Consider the following 25032-nt stretch of genomic DNA (forward strand, 5'->3'; position numbering starts at 1 on the left):
AGATCGGCCTAGAATTCCAGTCCCGGGGTTCAAGAGATTGGGCTTGACAGATACCTGGCATGTCAAAGGGTTGGCTTACAAGACACTGCTACTGACATACGTTTTGCAAGTCCATGATCCGGCTGGACAGGGACTCAGTTTCGAAGGACACGGTTTACCGAGCCTCCAGCTTACTAGGCACACTGGCCCTTTGGAACACTGGTGTGCCTGGACATAGGCCTGAAGGGACAAAAAATTTCAATATTAAAAATTACAAAAAATTAAATAATTTTTAAAATAATAAAAATCCTAATTAAAAAAATACTTTTGAATTTTTTTGTATAATTGTTTAATTATGAATTCTTTCAATTTGAAAATTATAGTTCCAGTAGGGTGGCTCCACGGCAGGCTGGTGGTCTCTGCGCTAATGTTCCACAAAGCCGTTGTACCTGCATATCATGAAAGGACATGCCAGGGGGGAGTCAAGCACTGGTGGATGTCACCATGGAGGCCCAGCAAGCCATTTTCGGTAAGCCTGCTCGGCAACCACGACTGGGAAGCCCAGTTGTCAACAAGCCATGGGGCTGGCATTCTTTGGCACAGGAATTTGGTGGCCCAGGAAGCCGACGATCAGGAAACCTGGAGGTGCAACAAGATGGGTGCCATGAAGATAGTGGAGAATTAAGCCAGGGGATTGTTTATGTTGGGTTAGATTAGGTTAGGTTGGATTAGGTTACATCAGTTTAGGTTTGCATAATTTAGTTTGGGGTAGGTGAGTTTGGCTATAGCTTGTTATTGTTGACTTGGGCTTATTATGGTAAGTAAAGTAAAGTAAAGCTGTCTCCCTATACACAGTGCGGCAACTGGAAAACGGGACTGATACAGATAGCTCCTACCCATTCTTAACCTCGGCAGTAGATGGGGGTGAGTAGTCAGCATCACACCCCAGCCACACTTAACCCCTGAGAAAGAACCCTGGTACCCACTGGATAGGAGGCTGGGTGGGCCCCAGAGCCGGTCCGGATGTAGAGCCTGTAGGATATTTCCTTATGTTAGGCTGACGATTCATCCAGATTGGTTAGCCTATGATGTTTGTTCTGGGGTTGGGTAAGATTTTACCTTGTTTTGTGAGTGAAGAACATCTTCTTGGTAAGTCACCTCTGTCTGATCAGGTGATTAAACTTCACTGTTGGGCACCAATGGAATCTAACTATTCCCACTTTTGCACGACAATGGGACCTTAGTTCAAACCAGTGCAAAAATAATCTATGGTCATTTGGGTAGATACTGTTGCAGAATAATGATTTTGGCTTGCATTACTGCAAAAACAGCCATCTCCACAATGGTCTAGTATACATTAGTGCAAGAATGTCCTTTTCTGCAAAAATAAACTAAGATCATTTTCGTGCAAGAGGACGCTGTGTGACGTGGCATGACAAATGCCTCTGGAATGTTGACCTACCCCAAAACAGTAAGTCCTTCCACTCTTGTCCATCTGGACTTCAGTTTGCTGCAGTGGTTCGACTGTTCTTGTGGTGGATACAGGGTTTTCATCTAGGCTGTACTAGTAATTCACGTGTTGGCACAGTCTTGAGTTTGTCATGGCTGTGAGTTCGTAGATGGCTGTGTTCTGGGTTGTAGCACCGTGTTGTTTGGTACAAGTTTACCGTTATTTCAGAGGTCCCTGTAGCCCCCATCAGGTTGATAAGCCTGCCATGAAGATTGAGATGGAAAGACCTCTGGAACATTTGTAAACAGCCACCAGACTACATGGTGCTACAACCCATAAGAAAGGTGGCATAGCTTAAAAAGAAATTAAATAATAATAAACACCACAATATTCAAAAAGTAATTGAACTTTGTTTTCTGAAGGACTTGTTGGAATAAAATAATCTGTAAGTGTAGATTAGAAAAACTGTTTTAATTACAGAACACAAAATCCATTTATATAAGCACGAATTCCAGTAAGAGCACATAAAAAGAAACTCTGATATTAACTTTCATATGCAACAGGTCGAAGTTTTTAAACAAAGAAATAATGAACACAGTATTATTAGTAAGAATAATAACATTACAACTATAAATATACATTTGGCTTTTATTTTCAGAGCTGCTAAAATCAAGCAGGAATACTTTGTTTATGAGAGGCTGGAAAACACTGAGACCAGTGAGAAACATAGACTTAAAGACAAGGACATGGTCATCACAATAAAAAAAAAACTTTTTTTAAAAAAATGGATTTATGAAACACAACCCTGTCAGAGTGGTTTACATTGTCCTGATAAACACAACTAAACAAACATTTTACACATCTGCTTCTGCATGTGCTACTGGTTTATCACTACTTTTATTTCCTGTTACATCCATCTGCTCCTCAATATTCACACCAATATATTTATTTCCCATTTCAGCCAACTGGTCCCCAACATTCACATGCCCAGGTTTTTTCTTTGGATCATCTACATCATCACTTACTTTAATTTGATTTGCTTCTTCTTCTAATTCTGAATCTACAATTTTACTTTTATCTCCTTCCCCATCTGGACATGTTTCTACATCCTCTTTGGCCACCATAACTTCCTCCCCAATCTCATCACTTTTCCCTCCTACTATTTTAGCCTGACCTTCACCTTCCCCTCCAACAACCCTTTCTCTCTTCTCACCTATTACCTTGATTCCACCCTCTGGAGCACACAGTTCAAGCAAGTTGTATTTGCGCAGCTCAAAATAATCTGGAAGAACTGAGAGACAGCACATGTTACGGATCACCTCCACAATAATGGCTAGCTGAGGGTGCTTCAAATCTGCTCGGTTTTCAGGGTGCCTCCTCAGAACCATCTCTGCCAAGTCACGAATCAGATCGTCACGATTGACACCGCTACTGTTTCGACGACTGTAACATATGATAAATCACAGTTACTAAAACATGTACTTCAAGTGTAAATGAGATTGAAGAATTAAATATAACATTTTTGTGTTGTGTGAAATACCACTACAACAGCTGAAAAATATGCAGCTTATCAACTACTGTATTTACATACCACACATGCCATTTCTCAAAGTTCGAGTTTCACAAAATATAAATTCAAATATGATATTCATCCTTGGTCCACTACATTTGCATAGTTATTTCACTGCAATAGACAAACACTCGCTTTTTCACTAAATATCACAATACCGTGTGGTAAATCAAATCATGATGGACAAAGCACATTTTGCTGCCAAAAACAAGACATTAAATATGATATACACCTGGGTCTTAATGAAGAAGTTTTAGAAGAACGTTGTACAAAAGAAAACTGTATGAAAACAACACTGTTATGAAGTTAGTAAACATTTTACCAATTTTTGCCTCCTAGAAGTAGTGAGCCATATCACAAGAGAAACACATAACCACCGTCAGACTTCTGAACAAATAAAGAATTCACTACGTCTGATGTACTTTGCAGCCATTTATACATTTAACTGTATACAATGTTCTTTCTCCTCTTACCACTTCCAACATCCAAGCTAGTTTTTCCTTTCCATTCCAGTATTAACTTTCGTTGTAATTTGAAAATGTGGCATCACCTATATTTTGTTATATTCTTTCTTATAATTTTCAGCTTCCATAACCTGACTACCTGAGTGACTTCAGACTCTGCTCCATGCATGAAGTTCGTTTCGAAACCTTATAATAATGACCACGAAAAAACTTTATGGATTTTAATTCTGCCTTCCTTCTTACACATGGGTTGGTTGTTTTAAAAGTGTGTCTGCATCTTCAGCTATGTGCACCTGTATAAAATTTGATCTAAAAAAAATTAAATCCGCCTAACCCGGTGACATTCATACTACAAAGAAGAAACCAGGTACAGCAGGTGCAGAAGTTCTTGGCCGGTGGAGGAGCTAGCGGATGGACCTACTCTGTGTACTTGAGGTGGCAAGGTCAGTGTATGTGTTTTGTTTGGCCATTCAGTCTGATAAGCTCCTCATCCTTCCTGGAGGCAGATGAAACATTATACTATCATACAAGTGACTCGCTCCTAGCCTTCCCCTTGAATATTCCACCGGCCAAAAACTACTGTGACCACTATAGTATAGGGATCTGTCATTCCCCTTTTATTATTTTTTTATTTAGTGTTCCGTCTGACGACAGGTCCATATGAACAGGATCCTTCCATCCTTTTCTCGGACTGGGACCTGTTCATATACGTTCTTGGCAGATGATCCAGAAGTGGTTTGCCATTGCCTTCTTCTGTGTGTGAATGGAGTAATTGTTGGGATGCTACGGAGAAACCGGGAAAGCCCCCGGAGGAAAACTCCGTGATGCCTAGACCACGGCCTTGCCCAACACAAATTATAAATTCGGGCACCGCCGGGAATCGAACCCGAGACCCCAGGATTACAAGGCCAGCGTTCTATCCGCTAGACCACCCCTACTCAATCTTAATCTCTGCACTAGATAGGGGTGAGTGGTCAAATTCACATCCTGGCCACGCTTTACCCCTGGAAAAGGACCCTGGCACCCACTTGACATGAGGCTTGGTGGGCCCCGCTTTGGGGCCCGCCAACCTTGCAATAGAGGTCTATGTCAGGTGGGTGTGTCAAATCCAAAATTGTCAGAGCATTACTTCATCCTTCCTAATGAAGCTGAAGGACTGTCACACTTCATTCAATGGCTTCACTGCCTGCAATTTGTTAATCTCTGTGTGATTTCATTCATCTTGCCAGGAAGTGAAGAGAGTATGATAAAGACAGGCTGCCTTTTTTATGGCTGTATTAGTGGCCTGTATGACCATGCAACCAGCAAAATAGATTTTAGTTCTGAGAATTATAATTCATCTCAAACTTCCAAGAAAATGCAAAATAATTCCTGCTGAACTTCACGTGGCTCATAGAACCATAATTCAAAGTCTAGTATGGACAAACTTCTCACAGCATGTTCCCAAGATCTGACAGTATCCATAAACAAATCATCTCATCTTCCACCCACAGGCAGGGAGTTTTTATTGTTGATATACAGACATATGTCCTATCTGCCTGGAGAGAAGCTACGGCTATAACGCCTATAGCTAGCTGCAAGGGATCATCCCCACTGGGCTTCAGAATGAGATACAGCGTATCAGCAATGTATACTTGGAATGTGATGCTGTTACTGTCAGCTAATATGCAGGTGTAGACAAAAGTACAGTTCCACTTGCCTGACATGTACCATGGTTCATTCGAAATGACATTTGAACGTATAGTTTCGGAAAGACTAACTGAAACCTCCCATGATAAATCTTGTGTAGCTTTCTTGTTCAGATAATGTCATGTGCTCCAGTGCAGTTAACACAGTGAAATAGGTTTAGAAATGGTGCCTCACCATGCCAAGTCTTGCCTATAATGTCACATACAAGGTCGGATGCACACTGCTGTATGTCCAAATTTTTGATAACAGAAGCATAACAAAGAGTGTAGCCAGACATTTTTGAAGGAAGTCAGTTTAAAACTTTAATTTTACAAAGAACAATGCGCTGGTTACTCAGCCTGGTGGGAATTTCCATTGGAGGTGCTTTTGATTCCCACCACCCCACGCCATAAATTGTTGGCGTCACTAACAGTCAATTCCTTGTCAAGAGCAGTCACATTTCAGTGTCGCTGTCTATTACTAAAGATTTCAATAAAGTTTTATAAGTAGTTTTTCCAAAACTGTGTCATGTTGAATGCATCCCAGTATCCCTTGAGAAGATCTGATTCTGCTGACCGAAAGCTAGCTGATAAGATTAGTGGAGGTGTTCGGGCGTATGAGATACAGACCAATTATCTCATCATTAAAAAAAATCTGATTATATGCTGTACCCTACTTTTATAGAGGATGCAAATTATGAAAAAAAAGTTAAGCTTATATTCATGTAAATATGAGAGACTATCAATGCTTGAATACAGTGAAACCTCTATCCATCGTTCCCCGAACTATTGTTTTCCCGGATGCATCGTCCGTTTCGTTCAGTCCAGATACATCCCATATAAAATAATGTTACATTTTCCTGCTTCTATCGTTCCTCGAACTATCGTTTTATCGCATCAATCGTTCAAAAATCTTAGTCCTGGCCCACAATTTTCCCGCAATGATCGTTTCTGAGAAATTATAACAAAATTTAGGCGATGTTTTTAGAATTTAAAATGCTGGGTTTTGAGATAAATTAATACTGAAAGACACACAATGTTATTGGAATACACAGTAGCGGTAACCTGTTATGTCGCCCAACCAGCACATTCTTTTGGAATGAGGGTCAGCGGTGCAGGGGTGATAGTTGGAGTGAATGGCGGTGCTCATTGTCAGAAATTTTATGAGTTTAATTAGGGTGCACTCATATTTCGTTCCAGCGATGCCAGATGGCATGTGCAGTGTGAATTTCTTCACAAATGCTTTTATTATAAGTACAAAGGAAAGGCGGGCGACACTTTTCATTCTTCTGGTTCATCTTGTGTCTTCTACAGCTACGTTTCGTTGAGTTCGGCAGTAATAGCATTTCCATTCTTCCTGTTATTGTTCGCGAAGGGGGTGGGAGTGGTGAGGAAGAGGAAGACGACGACGAATGCGAGCCCGAAGCTGTGCCAAGTTTTGCTGAAGCATATGCTGCATTGGCAAAAGTGAAGTCGTTCTTTTATGTGCATAATATTAGTGAATGTGACGAGGAAAACATTTTGAACATGTAAAGGGCTCTGTTTGGCCTAAAACGTAAAGTTTCGAAAAACCAGTTGTCCATTAAAGACTTCTTTGGTAAAAAGAAGTAACTTTGAAAGAGAAGCATTCAGCTTTTTTAAAAATTTTAATGTTTTCCCGTATTCATCGTTTTTATTTCCCACCCCCGCCAAAAACGATGCATCGAGGTTTCACTGTAGTTACAATGGTTCATAAAATTATGAAATTCACTGTCATAGGGGACAAATACAAGTTACTTGTACTTTGAAACTGCCTTCTTCATCCTGGCATTACATCTCACATTCAGCCCTCCACATGTTAGCCTCCAATGTCAAATATTTCCTCTCTGAATGTCTCTGGCAATACATCACTGCTTTTTTCTCTCTCTTTTTGGACTACTTCATGTTTTTTAAAAAGTATTAATAAATCTTAAAACCTTGAACATTAACTACCTTTTGTGAAGGATGGATCTTCATTCATTTCCAGGTAAAAGGGGAGAGACATTTGGTTGGATCCAGTACGTAGGTAAGGCCGAGGGCCTACTTGACACTGTAATTATTTTTGATAAATCTATTTCTGAGGGCCACACATATTTAAAAATCAAAATTTGCAGAGAATACAAGCTGAAACTATGCATTCTTGTATGGATTACACATTTCCAGTCTTGCTGAATGCTAAAGCAGGTGGTACATATATTGAGCATTAAAATGTTAATCACTATTTGTTACTTACTTGAATAGTACAGCAAATGTCTTCCCTTCCTTTGAGAAATATTTGTCCAATAAGTTATCGGCTGTCTGACGTATATCCTCCAAATAAGCCTAAAATAATAAATTAACATTAGTTTAATGAAATTAACCTGATCAGTTCTAGGTGTAACAAATATAATTAAAATTAGTTAACAAACATGTTTATTATAAAAAGGATAGAACATGTCTTATGAAGATTACTTTTAAAATAAGTCAGAGAAACACACATTGTACAAGTTTTCTCGCTTGCTTGCATGTCAGGCAAAATCTCCTTTTTATGTCATTTTCTTCCCCAGAGAAATATATGGAAATTATAGTTTGTCATATTCAACAGGTGGCCAGACTCTTTTCTTATTTAATAACTTTTGAACAATATGACCTAAAGCTATAAGGAACATCATACAGAACAGAACATAAGGAACAGAAATGAGCTAACAGTTTCTCAGCCCATCACAAGATCCTATCTTGATCCAGCTGCATACAGTCTACAATCGTGAGATTAAAATTTACACCTGTTACCTAAATAAAGTTGTGAACTTGTTGAATGCATACCTTACATGTAGCCTCTATTGGCAATAAGCGCAGCAAGAAGCGTGTTTTTTGTTTCTTTGTAGACTCCAGATCTTTCATAATGTAATGGGCCAGCTGAACAGGTTCTGGCACCTGTAATGGAATATGTATGGAAAACAGAAATGAGAAACTGATGCTCTCCATATAGCAGAGTAGTTCTTGAGTAGCTAACAGTTCCTCAGGACCCAAGAAATTCCCTGCCTTTTACATAAACCAAACATTCCCTACTGCCAACACAAGAGTCATTCACTGGCCCTTATCCTGAGCCAGATGAATCCAGTCCACACTCTTCCACTGTATTTAATTAATCTTTCATTTCCTCTTCTTCCCACATTCCAACTTTAACTGGGTTGTCTGACAACCAAGCATCTCCATTTAGGTCTATCTTCTCACAAATCCTCTTCCTCAATTTCTTCCTATCATTTCTAACCTTTTGTTCTGTATCAATCATCAACTGTGAAACCTGAACAATCACAACAGCCCACCAATGGTCTGTACCTTGAACCAGATAAATTAATTCCACACTTTCCCACCCAATTTATTTAAAGCCTGGTCTCAACTTGTCAAGTTATCTTACCAAAATTCTATACCAACTTCTTATCTCTCCCATGTGTGCTATATGGCCTGCCCATCTAATACTCCCTGATTTGATCATCCTAATAACATCTGGTAAAGGGTCAAATTATAAGTTTATCCTACAATTTTCTAAACTTCTCTGTAATTTCTTCCTTCTTAGGTTATAATTAAAAAAATGTTTCACAAAATGTTGCAACACATCAAATGGTCATGTGACAGGAATTGTTGGTACAATAGAGATGTAGACAATGATCAGACCATAAATGATGAAACTATATGAAGATGAAAAACAAAATATCTGCCTGAATATGCCTCTTTGCACATATAATAGCAGAAAATTAAAGTTAAAAAGGGCTTTTAATCTTTACATATTTTCAAGATCAAGGCATGGCATTTTTGAATGCCAAATGATTTCATGGAAGAAACAATAACAGTAAATTCTGGCAAAAACTGAACTTGCCAACAGTGGAGAAACCTAAAATAAGAGAGACCATTTGGGAAACCAAGGCTATGGGAGAAAGGATAATATTACAATGTACCTTGGAGAATAAAGTTGTGATGAATTAACTAGACTGAACTAACAGTCTCAGGATAAGTCCTAGTGATGACATTTTCTAGATAACAGTAATGAACCTTCAGGTTCCATAAGAGGGCAAGCTGACTCATTATCACCTCAAGAGAGGCCCTGCTGCAATTTGGAGTTACATGATGAAACTTCTTCCTTGTGTATTTATGTCTTTAGTTTATTTAATGGTGCTCTTTCAAAATCTAAGATTATTATTACAAATGATAGGATAATTATCTAAAAATAAATCTGAAATTATGTGGAAGGAAGCAGTTGTAGCCTAAACTTAAGGCCCTATCCTGGAATTCCAACTGGGGGTACTGAGAAAAACCACAAAGAACCTCAAGTTAGTACATCGGGTCTCTGAGTCAAGATAAGAAACTGAATCCTTCTGAACATGAAACAAAATTCCAACACCCAGCTACATAGTTCAGTCTGCCAAGCATTTTTAAGTGTCCAGCAGCTGTAAGTAGAACTGGCATATTCCTAGCTTAAGCACAAATTTCAAGAAAAACAGAAATAGTCTCTTTTAAAATATTTTCTTGTGTTGATTTACAATAGAACAGAAGACAAGAAGTTGTTTGAAGGTTTTCAGGCATTTAGAATTTAAAATGACTATATATGAGAATATGATTATTTACTGTAGTTTGGATGAATATGCAATTGTTTGCTCCTGAATCGACGGCTTGAAATCGGCATTTGCTTGGAACTTTCTTCCTCTCAGCTTTAAGTGAATCTAATTCCTTACTCAATGCAGTCTCAATGTCTTCATCTTCAGATTCATCTTTTGCAGTACCTCGAACTGCAGAAGTACCAGCAGAAGTCTCCTGTAAAGTTTAAAAACATAGTACACATACACATTTTTATTACATTCCATGGATTCATAAGATAGTCAGATGCCAATATGATGTGGAAAAAGTCATAATAACAATACAATACATATTATAAAGTACAATTCATACTATTATATAAATTTCACATAATACAAAATTGCTAACCATAGCCTATCTAAACATGGATTTGACCATACCCATTCTAGTAACATAATCTGGAAAAGAAATTAGATGTAATGTAACAACAACAGTAATAATTAACTCAACATCTAACCTTCTCTTCGCCATATAGACAGTCGGCATATTCGTTGAGAATGTTGTAGGATTCTCTGATGCAATCTTTTTCTCTGCTGTTGCAAGTGCAGAGGAAACCTTTAAGTCCAGGCTTCAATACGAATTCCCTTTTCTTTTTAGCTTTCTGTGACGTGTAAAAATTAGGCTTCTTTCTTTTCTGGTAAGAATTCATCCTGCAACGCAACACAATAATGTCCACCTAATTAACATTTGAAAATACTTCGCGTCCACCAATCAAATGTCAAATCTCGATCACTTTTTATGGTCGATAATTGTTAAATTAACATATTCACAAACATCTGCATGAAATGAAATATTTGAAAATCTAACTCAATATAGTTTTTTTAGACACACATAAATTATACAAGTCTTCTCTTTCGTGTCCAACTGACAGATGTACTGAAGCTATTGTCAGACTCATCACGCTGTCGTCGAGGATTTTCAATAAAAAAGTTTTGAAATAAGTAAAAAGGTAAAAATCAGTGTCATCTATATATTTCCTAACGCAAATATCATATACTATGTTCGGATTCGGTAGTTCAACCGGTAACAAAGTTCTTAACCTATATAGGAATCTTGTCTGAAATTGAGATTCTCACAGCGGTGAAGTGGCCAGGTTGATGGATACCAACATTTCGTAGGAACATACTGCTTCCACCTACAAATTTATTCTCGAAGATGGGGTCTGCATGTTCCTACGAAACATTAGTTCCATTTTACCCTCAATATCATTCCACACATGCTCCATCCTTACTCATGTATCATCTGAGGGATGGACAATGTACCTCTTTAATGGTCCAATTCCACAGAGAGACAGTCTCACCCCACTGCAACAATGACAATGGCAACAACCACCTGCTGAATAAGAACAAGTGTGTGCGATTAGCTACTGTTAATGGGGTCATGGAAAATGCGGACCTTCTAAGGAAGAAATAAGGAAAACCATTTCCACTAACCAACACTCTTAACAGGAACAATAACATCCAGGTTTACTTTGTACATATAAAATACAGGGAGCAAACTTCTGAGAATACAGTACATGAATTTCATAAGGGAACATATTTCAAAATGACAGTAAAACAAAAACTGTTTCATGGCTTAGCCATACAAATGCAATATAAACATAAAACCAATATCATCCATTACAAAATTCCACCATTATCACTAATACACTAAGACAATACTACAAATGCTAAGGAAAATAATTAGCTTCTTCACAACCAGCAAACTTACATAAACAGAAATCAATTAATGAATAATGCTGGACCTGGGCCAAAAATATTGTTTATAAGAATGAAAGCAACATACCTGTACCTCTCTGAACAGTGAAACTAAAATTGCAACACCACAGAACAGGTATAATTTATCTGTGGAATACGGACTTTAGCTTTACAGTTCACTTGACAGGTTCTTCCTCCTTTCTTCTGCCCATTCGCCAATATCTCATTTACAAAGTATTACGACACAATATATGTTTATTCTATGCCAAGGGTTTTCAACCTAAACAAACTTGGGTGCAAATTTGCCCTTCCTTAGTGACTTGCAAGCCACAAGATTACACACAAAGACAATTTACTGAAACATAATGGTAATACATTAAAAATGTGATTAATTAGGCCTACTATTGCAATCAAGTTCACATATCACTCAATAATTTTATTTAAGAAAATGAGTTATCAGTAAGATATTAAATAAAGCTTTTGCTTGAGTAATCTTTCAATATCAGGTTCAAGTTCTGTTCATTTACATTAGACCAACTAAATATAGCTATATCATAAAGATATATATTTACAAACACTTTTAAAACCCAACATAAAAAGAAATCATTCTCAAATTAAATTGTATAACAGTTGTTAATAATACATTAAAAATTAAATCCGAGGCGTAACAGCTCCAGAGCCAAAGCCGACTAGCCTGACTGCTGGCCTCACGTTCACATGCCTAAGCAGAGATGAACGATCATCCAACCAGATATAGGGTGACGTGTGGTCAGCACGACAAACCCCCAGCCATTGCTAGTTGTCCTGACCGGATTACGCTACTCATTGTAGCTCCCCAATTTCCTCACCATGCTGGGTTGGCACCGGTCCCATACACTGGTCGAAAGCTCATGAGAAAATTTCTTCTCCCCCAAGACTCGAACCAGCGTGCATTCCGTATCACCAGTCTGAAGCATGATGCCTCAGACCGCACGGCTACGGCGTGGGACTAATAATACATTAGACCATCTAAATATAACTATAAAGTAAAGTAAGTAAAGCTGTCACACTATATGCCATGTAGGCACTTGGGGGGAGAGGTGGTAGAGCTCCTACCCATTCTTAACCTCAGCACTACATGGGGTTGAGAGGTCAGTGTCACACCCTGGCCATGCTTTACCCCTGGGAAAGGACCTCAGTACCCATTGGATAGGAGGTTGGGTGAGCCCCAAAGCTGGACTGGACAGAGAGGCTAAAGAAAAAAATTCTCTGCCCCTGGTAGGGATCGAACCTCCGGTCATCTAGTCCATAGCCAGTTACTACACTGACTGAGCTACCCTGACACATCTAAATATAACTATATCATAAATAAATATATATGGATGCACTTTAAAGACTCCATATGTTTCAGCATATATCACCAATGATAATATAGAAATGTATTGGACAATATGAATCTAACAAATAATAATGAGAAAAAGATATCAATTACATTTATATATAAAGACAAATATGTCACAAGATTCAAAGGCACTAACATTAAAACAACATTCACATCAAATAACATCATTAACAAATTACTACAACATAAATTTGCAATCCCCAAAAATGGTACATGAATATATGAATTAAAATGTCTTGACTGCAACAAAGTATACATTGGACAAACAGATGGTAACTCTATAGGTGGATACAAAGAACATATTATATCAAAAATACACAAAATTCCAAATATGCAACCTATATAACTAAGACACTCATAGACACCAACATGAAACTATGACAAACACTGACTTTGCTAACAAAAGTTTGCAAGTTGAATATCAAAGAAAGCTGACATATTTATTACAAAAAGGGATAGACAGTTTCTTAACAAAAATATGATGAATGCAATTTATTGACATCTTCAAGGAAGTAGTAAGACATACTTATAACATCAGACTACAGCATAACAGTAAACATTTATATCGAGACAGCAAGTGCCCAACCACAAGGAGACACACATCCTTCTCCATTTCGTGTCCAAGCTACAGGTAAATTAAAACAATATTCTACGCCCATTATTCATATTATATATTAAATATCATAATAAGACTTCTCAAGAATTTTAATTTGGCCATAGCCAATACACAATGTATTAATTTACATATAACTCAAAATATGGATTTTCATACTACATTTTAATGACATATCACCACAACTATTTTATTATAAACATGAAATGAACTTTTATTTTGGTTATTTCATTACTTTAATATGTGTACTGTTAATCTTGTACTCATCAGGCAACCATAGTAGGAGCTGTTACGTACTGTAGTTACAGAATGTGTTAACCCCTGATGATGGCTAATATAAGCTGAAACAATGGTTTTTAAGTATACACCTTCACGATACAATTATACATTTAGATGGTCCAATGTGAATAAGTGGAATGAACATAACCGTAGGACATCCCTCCAAGTGTCCATCAGTAACATGCATCCTAGCTCTCGACATAACCTTTATTTCTCCAAACAGATGCTTGTAGTAATAGGTACTGCCAAACAGTGATGATATTAAAAAGTGTTTTTTCTGATATTAGGCAAGTGAAGGAGCACTATAAACTGTACTATGATGTTCAGTATAATGAAAACTGATGCATACTGAAAACTGAACTAATTTTAAAGCAATGTAATAGCCTTTGCCTAACATAATGAGAAAGACTGAATCAGTATAAATGCACTTGCATTTTGTACACTGACCATCCACACAAACGTCAAATGTGTCTGAAGATGGAACCTGGTAATAGTAATAGTAATGACAATTTTCTAAGAAAGCATGAAAGTATACAAGGAAATAATCAAGAATTCTGTTGAGAGTTTTTACAGAAGTATATATAATGTATATTGTTGCTTCCATCATACACACAAATTCATTTTATCTGTCACAACTCATAGAGTATAAACATTATATATATTTCAGGAAAGATATACTGAAAGCCTGTTTTTCTAGGTCTGGTTTGATTACAATACTCCACTAATTACACAAAATTCACACAAATTTTTTTTAGTTTTTAAGATACTTTTTGGTGATTCAGCAAGACTTTGAATACAAAGTTTGCTATCTTCTCATATGCTGCAAACATCAATGCTGCTGTCAGGATAGTTTGCAAGAGTTTAGCTTCCATTCCTTTGTACAAGCCGATAATACCATACTTCCTGCAACAAGTAAATTAATTATTCTAGGGTCAGTCAACAGTGGGTCCTAAGGCAATCTGTCAGGTTATGTTCCTCACTTCAAAAGTAGACTGTAAAAACAATATTTTCTATCATGCCTCATATAATTTATGTGAAATGAAAATTCACACTAGGTCAAAATGTAACTGGATGTAAATTAAATTTTGCAAGAACATAACAGAAAGATTAAAAACTGGTATACCCTTGTGTATGCTGTAAGGAACATTAACTCTGTGTCTTCAGCAATGCTCTTTTAGGAGCGGTTCTCGAACAACAAACGATTTGTTTTAGGCTGACTTACTTGAGAATGTAGACTGTCAGTTTAATTGTGCCAGCATTCTGAGGAAGATCCTGATAGTTGTGTCCATGCTGAAAGTAAATATATGTTTAAACTGTGAACACACTGTAATAAAGTCAAATATTCGGATGAACTAACAACAAATTAATAATCCCCAGACACTTTTAATTTGCACAACTGTTACTTAATGACTGCTACATTAACATTTTTGGTACTAGGGTCCAATACAGATCAGGACCTTGTCTACTATACTCATCATGTCTCAAGACAAGCGGTCAGATTTCTTGGGTGGAAAATCAGTCCATTGTTAAGGACTATACTTATGGGGGAAAAAAACAGACAGACACACCGGTCAGCCCAGAATACAAATGGCCCACAACCGTGCTCATCAATATTCAACCAGGATGTTTTAATTCAATTTTAATCTTTTCTTTGTTTCTCAAATTGAAAAGTGTGAGTTTATTCGAGGAAAATGCTTTAACATTGGTTTTCCTTGCATTTTGTCAGAAGCAAAAACACGTTTCCATGTAATTCAGGTTTTATTGCACTTTATCAAGACAGGGATATTGTTGAAAGGAACAACTGCAGAAGAGGTCACAGTGGATGAATTTTGACATACAACTTTAATATTCCACTTTCTGAACAACGCTGGCAAAAATAAGTGCAGTACTTCTGCATGCCACATTTTACATGGATAGCTTATATAAAACAGTGATTAAACAAATTACAGTTTTTAGAACTAATTTCATATGAAGTGACAGGTGTATATTTTAATTCTATAACCAAGTACCAGCCTGAGAAAATGCCAAAAGAAACTAAATCCACTGAATCCCAAATAAGAACTGGAGATGCTATACGTTGAGATATTTTACTGGACAGTGTTTACTGTTGTGCTGGTTTACTGGCATTTCAAAGTGTTAGTGTGTGACGGTGCCTGGCGCTGTGGCATAATTTATGCAACCAGGTAATATCTGTGACCATCTGGCAGTAGTAATGATAGGAACTGGCATTTTAAATGGGAGCACCAGCAGAGAAAATTTGTATTATGTACTCAATTGCACAACAGAATTTTGAAGATGAGAATTAAGGCTTGCAGAGGTGACCTACAGGCTTAATGTGGGATCTAAACTACCTCTCACCTTCAAATACTTGCCTTATCAATGGTGAGGAAAGGAGAAAACTTGCAGTAAAATCCACACTGGAACTAACCAGTCTCAAAAGGCCAGCTCCATATGCCATACATCACCAAGCTCCGTTGGTAATGATGATTTGTATATTTATAACTGAACCCACTGTAGATATCAAAACATCATAAGGGACAACACTCACGATTCTTACCCTTAGTTTGGTTTGGACTAGCTGCAGAGGATAGGTTATTATGGTGGCTACAGCTTTAGCCACTGCTCCCACAAAGAAATAAATCAGCGCAGACAGAGTCTGGTCACCATGCAGGGCCTGTAACCTTCTTTTAATTGCTTCATAGGTCATGAACTGTATAGCTGGATTTGACACCAGCATGAGAGATGGCAATGTACCATTCCACAGGCTGGCTACACCCTCTTGCTGCCCCATCTTCTTAAGGCCATCTGCACAAACACAAGTCAAGATGTCATTCTTTGTGAAAATAACTACCTAAGCCCATTAAGAATAGTCCTTCTTGAGCAACTGATTCAACTGGTAAAGATATTCCTTCCCTTTCTGGAACCTGAAGGCTCACCACAAAGTTCACAAGCCTGCTAGTGGATCCTATTTTCAGCCACCTTAACCCAGTCCACACTCAAACTATATATTTTTAAGATCCATTTTACTACATATATCCCATCATCAAGATCCTGTATCTCCTACATGGTTTCTTCCCTTCCTATGTTTCTGACAAAAAATTATGCATGCAATCTCCATATTAAATGGGTTTCTCATGATCACTGCATGGCACATCCTCAGGTTGCAGATGAAGGAGGTCTCCATATATAAAAGGTTGCTGCAAATGAATTAAATAAACACTCAGAGACAACTGACAAGGGTGGTCCTCCTGCTTGGGAGTTAGATGGAGGCTAACACCTTACTGTAAGAAGCAAGCCTTTTATGAAATGCTACACAGAGCCACAGTGTTTGGGAACAGGGTGTTGATGAGAACATACAGACGTAAGAGGGATGAAGAGACAGGAGGTTGGAAAAAACTGCATGATGAGAAGCTTCAGTTGGAAGACCTTGGCACAAAAAAAGGAGTATAATATTAAAATGGACCTTAAAATAGTGTGGGAAGGTGAGAACTGCATTAATCTTGCTCAGGATAGGGACTGGTGGTTGGCTCTTGTAAACATGGTAATTATTCTTCAGATTCTATGAGTGCTTGGGGATTTCATGACTGAGACACTATTAGCTTCTCAAGGAGACTATATGGAGTCGATTACTTATTTACCCCATGTGTACAGAATGTCCCGACAACCAAATGTCATGGTCAAGTGGCTAGGCTAAAAATTATGTTCAGATTGTGGTCTTCTGGGTTGTGACAATGTGCAGTGTAAGTGATTACCAACATATTGGAAGAACCTGTTGCCTCTGAAATGCTGGTAACCACCTATAAGAGTATTATCTTCTATTTGAAGGAAATCAAATTGTTATGTCTGTTATAATAAAAAATCACCTCTCTCTAGTGCCAAACATAGAGCTGTACCTTTATTTATTCCCCAGACATCTTCGTAGAGCATACATACTTAAAAGTGTTCTGATCCTCCCCCATAACTAAAACTAAACAATGACACATACCCAACAGGCCACTATACTGATCTGCCACATGCTCTGTTGATCCACGACCAGTTCTGGAGCCAAGTCCTTTCATCTTCAGGCGTGTATTCACAACCCAGAGAGGTGTGGTTGTCAACACATTCACGACACCTGCAAGAAAGACTGATAGATTCTTATGTTCTGTAACAATTTTTTAAACTGCAGAGTATACACTACGTCACATGAGGTGGGGAGTTGATCATAAAGGCTGTGTAAGAATTATTTTATATAAAATTTGTTTTGCTTTTTCATTATAATGATCATTATTCACATGGAGTCCAGTGACTTTATGTCAATAATTGAGGATCTTATTCCCCACCAGAAATATATGAACGTGAGTCCGATTCTCAACAGTTATGAAGCTGTGGACAGAAATTCTGAATTTTGTTCTGAATGACACAAAACATGATTACAGATGTACTTCCAGACTGACAGGGCACCCCAAACTTCAGATGGCATGTGAAAGCAATTTCTGACTGATAGACCAGATGTGGTGGTCCACACAAATGCAAATGCAGTCACTGGACCTCACTCCCTCTAGATTTTCACGTATGGGTTTACACAGAAAACATGGTGTAAGAATCAAAAATAAATAAAACAGAAGAACTACAACATGGAATTTTCAAAGTTGTAAGATGTGTAACTGGCCTTGATGTCCCACTTAAAATTTAAATCATCTTGAATTTCAAATAACTGTAGTAGCATAACCATTGAGAATTGCATATATTATCATATGACATTTCTGACTGGGAATGAGCTCAGAAAAAATATCTTGAAGCATCAACAAAGTCACCAGACAACCAGTATAATATTGATCTTCTATTGACCCAAATGAAATGGAAACAATTCTACAATAAGAGGTATTGAGTTTGGGATCATCAAGGGAGTAAAAAATATGAATTATGGTCTTCTGTGCTATGACACTCACTGTGTGGTCTTGTACGTGTTTAACAACTTTTTGGAGAAACACATCATCTCTATCTTCAAAGTAAATTTCACTGGAAACCAATTACAAGATTGCATGACTCTTCAAAATGGTGTATGACACTACCTTGCATGATAAAATTTAAAACATTTGTTTTCCAGTATTTTGACTTGACACTGAACACATTAAAGCTGGCACTTGTATGACTAATGGAAAACAAACTGTTTACTGTTTTAAATGGAACTGTTCCATTATGTGGTAAAATATGCCACACATTATCAGTGAAGATGTTACAACTTATGTAAACTGCTGTAACACATTTTATTTTTCAAGAAATTCCACAGAAAAGAAAAAGCGAACTGCAAGAAATTGATGACTTCCGAGATACAGCTACTGAATAAAAAAGAAATAAACTGCCTGAGTGAAATATAATATTACATGCATGCCAAACTCAGTCCTAATGATTTGTGACTAATTTGGTATCATGATGTAAGGATTTTGTCTGGAGTTCAAATTATGCACACAACCAACCTTTAAAAGGCTATAAACAGAATCTCAACTCAAGATAATAGAAAATGTCCATATATTACAGATGCTGAAATTAAATAAAAATGGTTTGGAAAGCCATGGTGTCACAGTCATGTAAAATTCCAGCATTTCAAAAGCTACTTCTGATTCAATCATGTGGACTGATGTTTTGATGCCAATAAACAAATGAAGAACTTACAGCCAATTGGTTAATTACCTATCATCAACACTGAAAGGATTAATTATTCATTATTTAGCCTGAAACATTAATATCCAAAGCTGTTCATCATTATCCTTACAGGGTTTCACCACTAACATATCAACCCACCAGCCAATGATGCCAAGAGAAGGTCCCTTCTAGCATTCTGATGAGCCGACGTTGCCCCGAGTGCCTTGAGTCCATGAAATGTGTAAAAGTACACAAAGTTGGAAGCACAGAGACTTTCCAGCACAGGTACCATACCCCGGTACAATGTGGTGCTGTGAACAAAAAGCACGACTCAAAGGTTAGATCATCTGACTGAGGTCTTCCTTTATGACGGATGGGCAGGTAATGCAATATGCGCAGGAGAAAATAATGATTACAAAATTTCAGTTGGAAACCTGTATGTCAAGAGATCACTTAAGAGGCCTAAGTAATAAGCAGAAGTCACTCATGTTTTAGCACTATATGATGGAGGAATGGGGGGGACATGGAAGTAGATTGATTTCAATACGAGGTAAATTCTTGATCAGATCAACTGCCGGGTATGATTGCATATGGAGCACAGTGATTACCTATCCAAGCATGGCATTCAGTCAGAGTTAACTCCTTTTTCTACCTTTTTGTGTTGCTTAGGTCCTGAGCACTCTCTCTCCTGTATGATACCTAAACATAAACCCATACAGAATTTCTGAAATGTTTGTGGTCATGAGTTCCTGACCTACTGCATACAAACATGGTGACACAAAGAAATAAGGCCAATGCAAGGCTGGGTCAAAATTTATGCTTATGAACTGTCACATTTTTTGAATAAATAACATGATGACAGTGATGAAATCCTGTCGGGCAACAAGCCATGTCAATTCAGAACAGAAGTCCATTTCAGACTCACTCACACTCTCTCTCTCGCGCGCGCGCACACACACATAAATTGCTGACCCCTTCATATGTGGTCAATGACCAATGAGGGAAAGAGGGTGGAATCATGTAAAACCCATCTTGAAACACTCGCTGAGAGCTGTGCAGTACCTGAAACTTTGGGTCTTAAGAAGGGTAAAAGAGAAAGAAAATATAAGAATAACAATGAAAGAAAGAGAGAAAGTCATTCATCTGTTGCCGTTCGAGAGGTTCCGTCATTCGCAAAGGCATTCACCCCTCCTTTGCAGGTAATGGAACCTCCTGACCAGCAACGCATGCCTGTTTCTCTCTTTCTTCATTTTCCTTTTTTCTTTCTCTCTTTTTCTCCTCAGGACCCAAAGTTTCACGTACAGCAGCTTTGAGCAAATGTTTCAAGATGGGTTTCACATGACTCTGCCCCCTTTCCCTCACTGGTCACTGACTGCACATGCAGGGACACCAATTATATATGTAAACAACCAACTGTGGTTACCCATCACATCATTCCCTGATGATGGAGACAGACAAGAATCTCTGAAATGTTAGACTTCTGTTCCAAACAGATGTGGCCGATCACCCTAGAGGATTTTATCACTGTCAGTCGCCATGAAAGCTTGAAGTTGAACATGATGATAGCTCACAAACTAGTAAACAATGTATAATGAAACTTTGTCCAGTACTGAAATTAAAGGTTGAACTTACTCCATTGTCCAATTATAAAGGGAATGAGCACAGTAAACTACACCACAAATTATGGTCCTGTTGAATTTTGAACTGTTTATAAACTCTACATTCTCTTCTAACTGAGCACAGCAACTTTATTAGGTGTTCTTCAAACCCTAGTTTCCGTGAAGATCACCTTATGGGCTGGTCATGTGTCAGTCTGTTTACATCATTCACTTCCACTGTTATGTTACAATGATTTAGGCTCACATTAGTCCAATAATGGCCTAAATGCAACAATGGCTTTGTATAACATAAGTACAAGAATGACCTAGGGCACAACAATGAACCAGAATAACATTAGTGGAAGAATGACCTACACAATGTGGCATAAAGAACACCTTTCGGATATTGGTGTACTCTAAAGAGTATACCTTTTCAATCTTGTATTGATTTTAGAATGAGAAGGGTTAAAACAATGGATAACAACAGAAATGTATGACAAAATTATACACCACTTACTAACAGAATACATCCAAGATAGTCTCAAATTCCAAACTTACAATCCCTCTTCTTTTGCCAGGTCAACAAGTATACTGAATGTGTTCTTTGCTTCTCTGCTTTCTTCCACTAGAACAAATTAAATACAAATAAGCATGAACATAAGAACTTTACAATAAAGTGCCCACATAATCCTACAGATAAATATGGAACTTTAGCAGATACAGATTTATACCTAACAATTACACTTTAATACATACATTGTAATCGTGACCTCACAGTGTCCAGTGGGAAGAATGTGGTCATTGCAACAACACTGCCCTGCAACATAAATTTAATGCAGATTAGACTGGATACTGAACCACACCATGTTCAATCAATAATGAATTAAGACCATACTCAGGGACTGAAATATTGTAGGAAACTTATCAATATGTGCTCCAGCTGAGGATGAACTAGCATTCTATTTCATGTTGTCGTTCTGGGTTTTGGCACTATGTACAATTCTACGTAGTAGCCAATGCTTAGTTGAAATGTCTTCATTTTCAGGGTTGAAGATGGCGTCATTATGTTTCTCTGAAATGTTAACTTCTACTTATGAGTCAACATGGTACCAAAACCCAGAAGAACATTATCATCCTCGCCACTACGAAAACCCCAAATCAAAATTACATATGGCTAGTTTTATTGTAATTTATGTAATTTTTAAACCAAATTAATACTTCAGTTTTGCAACACATATTTCTCTTGCAGCCAAATGGGCAGACATGCATTGCCATCTGTATATTTACTAACTTTAAAATTCAAGTATAAAATAATTCATACAAGTTATATATAATTGCATTGTATATTTACAAAAGATTCTACCACAATTTGTTTGAGTCAGAATATATAATAACAAATGTAATATTTAGCAATTAATATTAATCCTTCCTTCTATGAATTTTTAAGACAGAAAACCAAAGAAACCTACGAAAATTTCACACTGACAAGTTACATAAACTGCATTCTTCACAAAATATTATTAGGTTGACTAAATAAAAGAGGATTAATTGGGTAGGAGATGCATGGTGGAAATGAGAAATGCAAATAGATTTTAATCAGCAAATATGAAGGAAAGAGATTGCTTTATACATCTAGATGCAGATTAGAGGAAAATATTGAAATGGATCTTCAGAAAAAATATGGGAGTTCCATTTATCTATCATTAAAACAGTTAATCTGTACCTAACATGAAAAATGTTATTTATTCTGTTTGAGTACATCTGGAATACAATTGTACCTGTTACAGTATCATATAACAAAGACAAGAGCCAACGTTTGACAAATTTTATTTTTGGAAATATTACTTTTATGTCAACAACCATCATCTCTCCACAAAGTCCTGGCTAGATTACAAATGTCAATAACTTTAATGTCTTAGAACATTCGTATTGACACAATCATGTTTGTTCATTTCAGATAGAGATTATGCTGCAACACTTGATCAAAAATGACACCACTAGAAAATACAAGGTGTTTACAGGTTTGCTGAGGCAGTGTCACCTCTAATTACGCAACATATTTACTGGTAGTGTACAGGACAGGCCACACACAGGATATCGGTATAAAATGATAGTTCAACACAGATTCAAGAATAATTTCTCAGAAACTCAGGGCAGTCACAAGATTACCAAGTGAACGTCAGATAAAGTACACGAAGTACCGCAAAGAAGACTTAATTTGTTTGCACACAAAACTCACTTCAGGCTCTATAACCCATTCATTCTCTTAAATGCAGATTTCACTACTGAAACACACTCATTTGAAACAGTTAAAAATTCAATGTGTGGTATGGACTAATGCACAACATTGTGATTTGATTGGCAAATTAGCAGACCGTCATTACGATCATATCATGACAGGTGGAGAACATTATGGCTTCTCTGATGGAAAATTCCGTAAATAACATTCAGTAACCAAGAACATGTTATAACCTGCAAAACAATTTCTACTTACGGCTGCCCCTGCAACGGCATGCACAAGAGTCCGGTATGTGAACAGATCATTCAGTAAACTCATCTTTTTGGTACAAACCCAGGCAACGTGACTGAAGAATGCCCACGAGTAAATACGAAAGAAACTATACTTGTACAATTTGTACAAAGAAAACTCAAATTCGAGTGCGTTTGCAGAATTCTTGAAGTCTGACTCGTATAAACGACGTCATGATAAAACGTATTCAAGGCTGACCACAATATAATGTTTGCTTAATCACAGAAAACTTTGAAAAATTGATAGTCACGTTTCCGGCCATTTTACATTTTAATGTCACAGCGAGCACTTGACGACCCATTACCCCCACTACGCAAAGAATTACATAACGTGGTAGAATCATTATCCATCATATAACTGGTTGAAATATATTCCAGAAACTCGGTCCGATTTTTAAAAAAAGACGCCTGTCACATAACTTGTCCCGTATCGAATCCACGCTAAAACCAGTAAATGAATGCAACCAACGTACAGTGTGCAGTTTGCTCAAGTGGAAAAAATTCTGAACCCAAGAATGGCTTTTAATTTTAATTATTTTTTAGTGTGTATTTAAATACTTTCAATAAACTATTTATGCATTGCCAATGAAGTGCAGAAAATGAAAGCAAATGTCTTGTCTCCCCCTCCTGCTGCCCAGCTGTCTCCACATATTGCTCGAGAATTGCCTGTAGTATTTTAATTGGTTGGAGAAAGTTGCATAATGGGGAGCATCATAAGGTTTACTCCTCGCCAAATGAAATTACACTGCATAAGTCACGGATGAGATGAAATCGGAGCAGTTTAACGGGTTTTTTCACAGGAGACCTACATTCATTTTGGTATGAATTTGATAATTACTCACCACTGTGGTATTAATAGGCCTACTGCATTGTCGTTTACAAGACAAAGTTGTTCTGCTCTCAAAGCCTTCTTTGGCATACCCTCCAAAATGAATTTAAATTATAGCAAAAAACAATAAAAAGGGAGGAGTGAAAAATTAATAGAACAAAGTGAAGACTCTTCTTCACTACCTGTAGCAATTGTATAAGTTGTTTCCTCATCAGAACTAGTGATAGGTGCCACTGAGTTCAACAATATTCAGAACTATTTTGTGGAAGCTTTCATGCACAGATAATACCAACTGTTTTTATGGTAATGGTAATTACAGATGTTTCCTGGTATGCCCTTTCACAGTCTTTAATTCATGCTTCTTGAAGCTATTCAGACATCTGTCCTATGTGTAAAATGCATTACTTAATAAAGTTGGGCCTATGAACGAAAATGTTACGTCCTCTAGCAGCCAGGCATACATAACCCTGGATACAGTTTCATGTATATTTTTACAATGACCTTGAATACCACTGTTGCATTTTCTGCTCCCTGCCCTGCTAATGTCACCACACATGATGTGGTGTAAGAACACCTACATAAACTTCTCTGGGAAACTGTAATTCTTCTTCAACACCCAGAGAATACATTTGTACAAATTTCTCCAAAATGTCTAATTTTTTTTGCTCAACAATCATTAAGTTGTGGTGAAAACAGTTTCACTGCATTTTTACCATGTTTTA

At 37.4% G+C, this 25032-nt stretch overlaps 2 protein-coding genes across 5 annotated transcripts in view; both read right to left on the bottom strand.

The window, feature by feature from the left end:
• Positions 1 to 1879: 1879 nt before the first annotated feature.
• LOC110836691 (THUMP domain-containing protein 1) lies at positions 1880 to 10657 on the bottom strand. Its single transcript, XM_022078143.2, has 5 exons — positions 10217 to 10657; positions 9751 to 9936; positions 7951 to 8061; positions 7382 to 7470; positions 1880 to 2872 (listed from the first exon to the last, which is right to left on the bottom strand). The coding sequence occupies exons 1-5, from the start codon at positions 10406 to 10408 to the stop codon at positions 2284 to 2286; spliced, it is 1167 nt and encodes a 388-aa protein (XP_021933835.1). The 5' UTR covers positions 10409 to 10657; the 3' UTR covers positions 1880 to 2283.
• A 543-nt stretch (positions 10658 to 11200) lies between these two features.
• PMP34 (Peroxisomal Membrane Protein 34) overlaps positions 11201 to 25032 on the bottom strand; it is a 31030-nt gene continuing 17198 nt past the window's right edge. The window contains exons 1-8 of one of the 4 annotated variants that reach the window (XM_087357868.1): positions 23447 to 24132; positions 21709 to 21769; positions 21511 to 21577; positions 19514 to 19665; positions 17715 to 17843; positions 16287 to 16534; positions 14952 to 15019; positions 11201 to 14632 (exon numbers count right to left, since the gene is read on the bottom strand). In XM_087357868.1, the coding sequence (XP_087213994.1) occupies positions 14488 to 14632; positions 14952 to 15019; positions 16287 to 16534; positions 17715 to 17843; positions 19514 to 19665; positions 21511 to 21577; positions 21709 to 21769; positions 23447 to 23509 (933 nt within the window). In that variant the 5' untranslated portion in view covers positions 23510 to 24132 and the 3' untranslated portion in view covers positions 11201 to 14487. Of the gene's footprint in view, positions 14633 to 14951; positions 15020 to 16286; positions 16535 to 17714; positions 17844 to 19513; positions 19666 to 20986; positions 21339 to 21510; positions 21578 to 21708; positions 21770 to 23191; positions 23321 to 23446; positions 24133 to 25032 lie in introns of those variants that run through there. The other 3 variants (XM_022078149.2, XM_022078148.2, XM_022078150.2) reach the window with 3 other exon arrangements.

The sequence above is a fragment of the Zootermopsis nevadensis genome, unplaced genomic scaffold (assembly GCF_977971745.1).
Source record: "Zootermopsis nevadensis isolate Lab colony 2312 unplaced genomic scaffold, Znev_1.0 Znev_ptg000028l, whole genome shotgun sequence".
NCBI lineage: Eukaryota > Metazoa > Arthropoda > Insecta > Blattodea > Termopsidae > Zootermopsis > Zootermopsis nevadensis.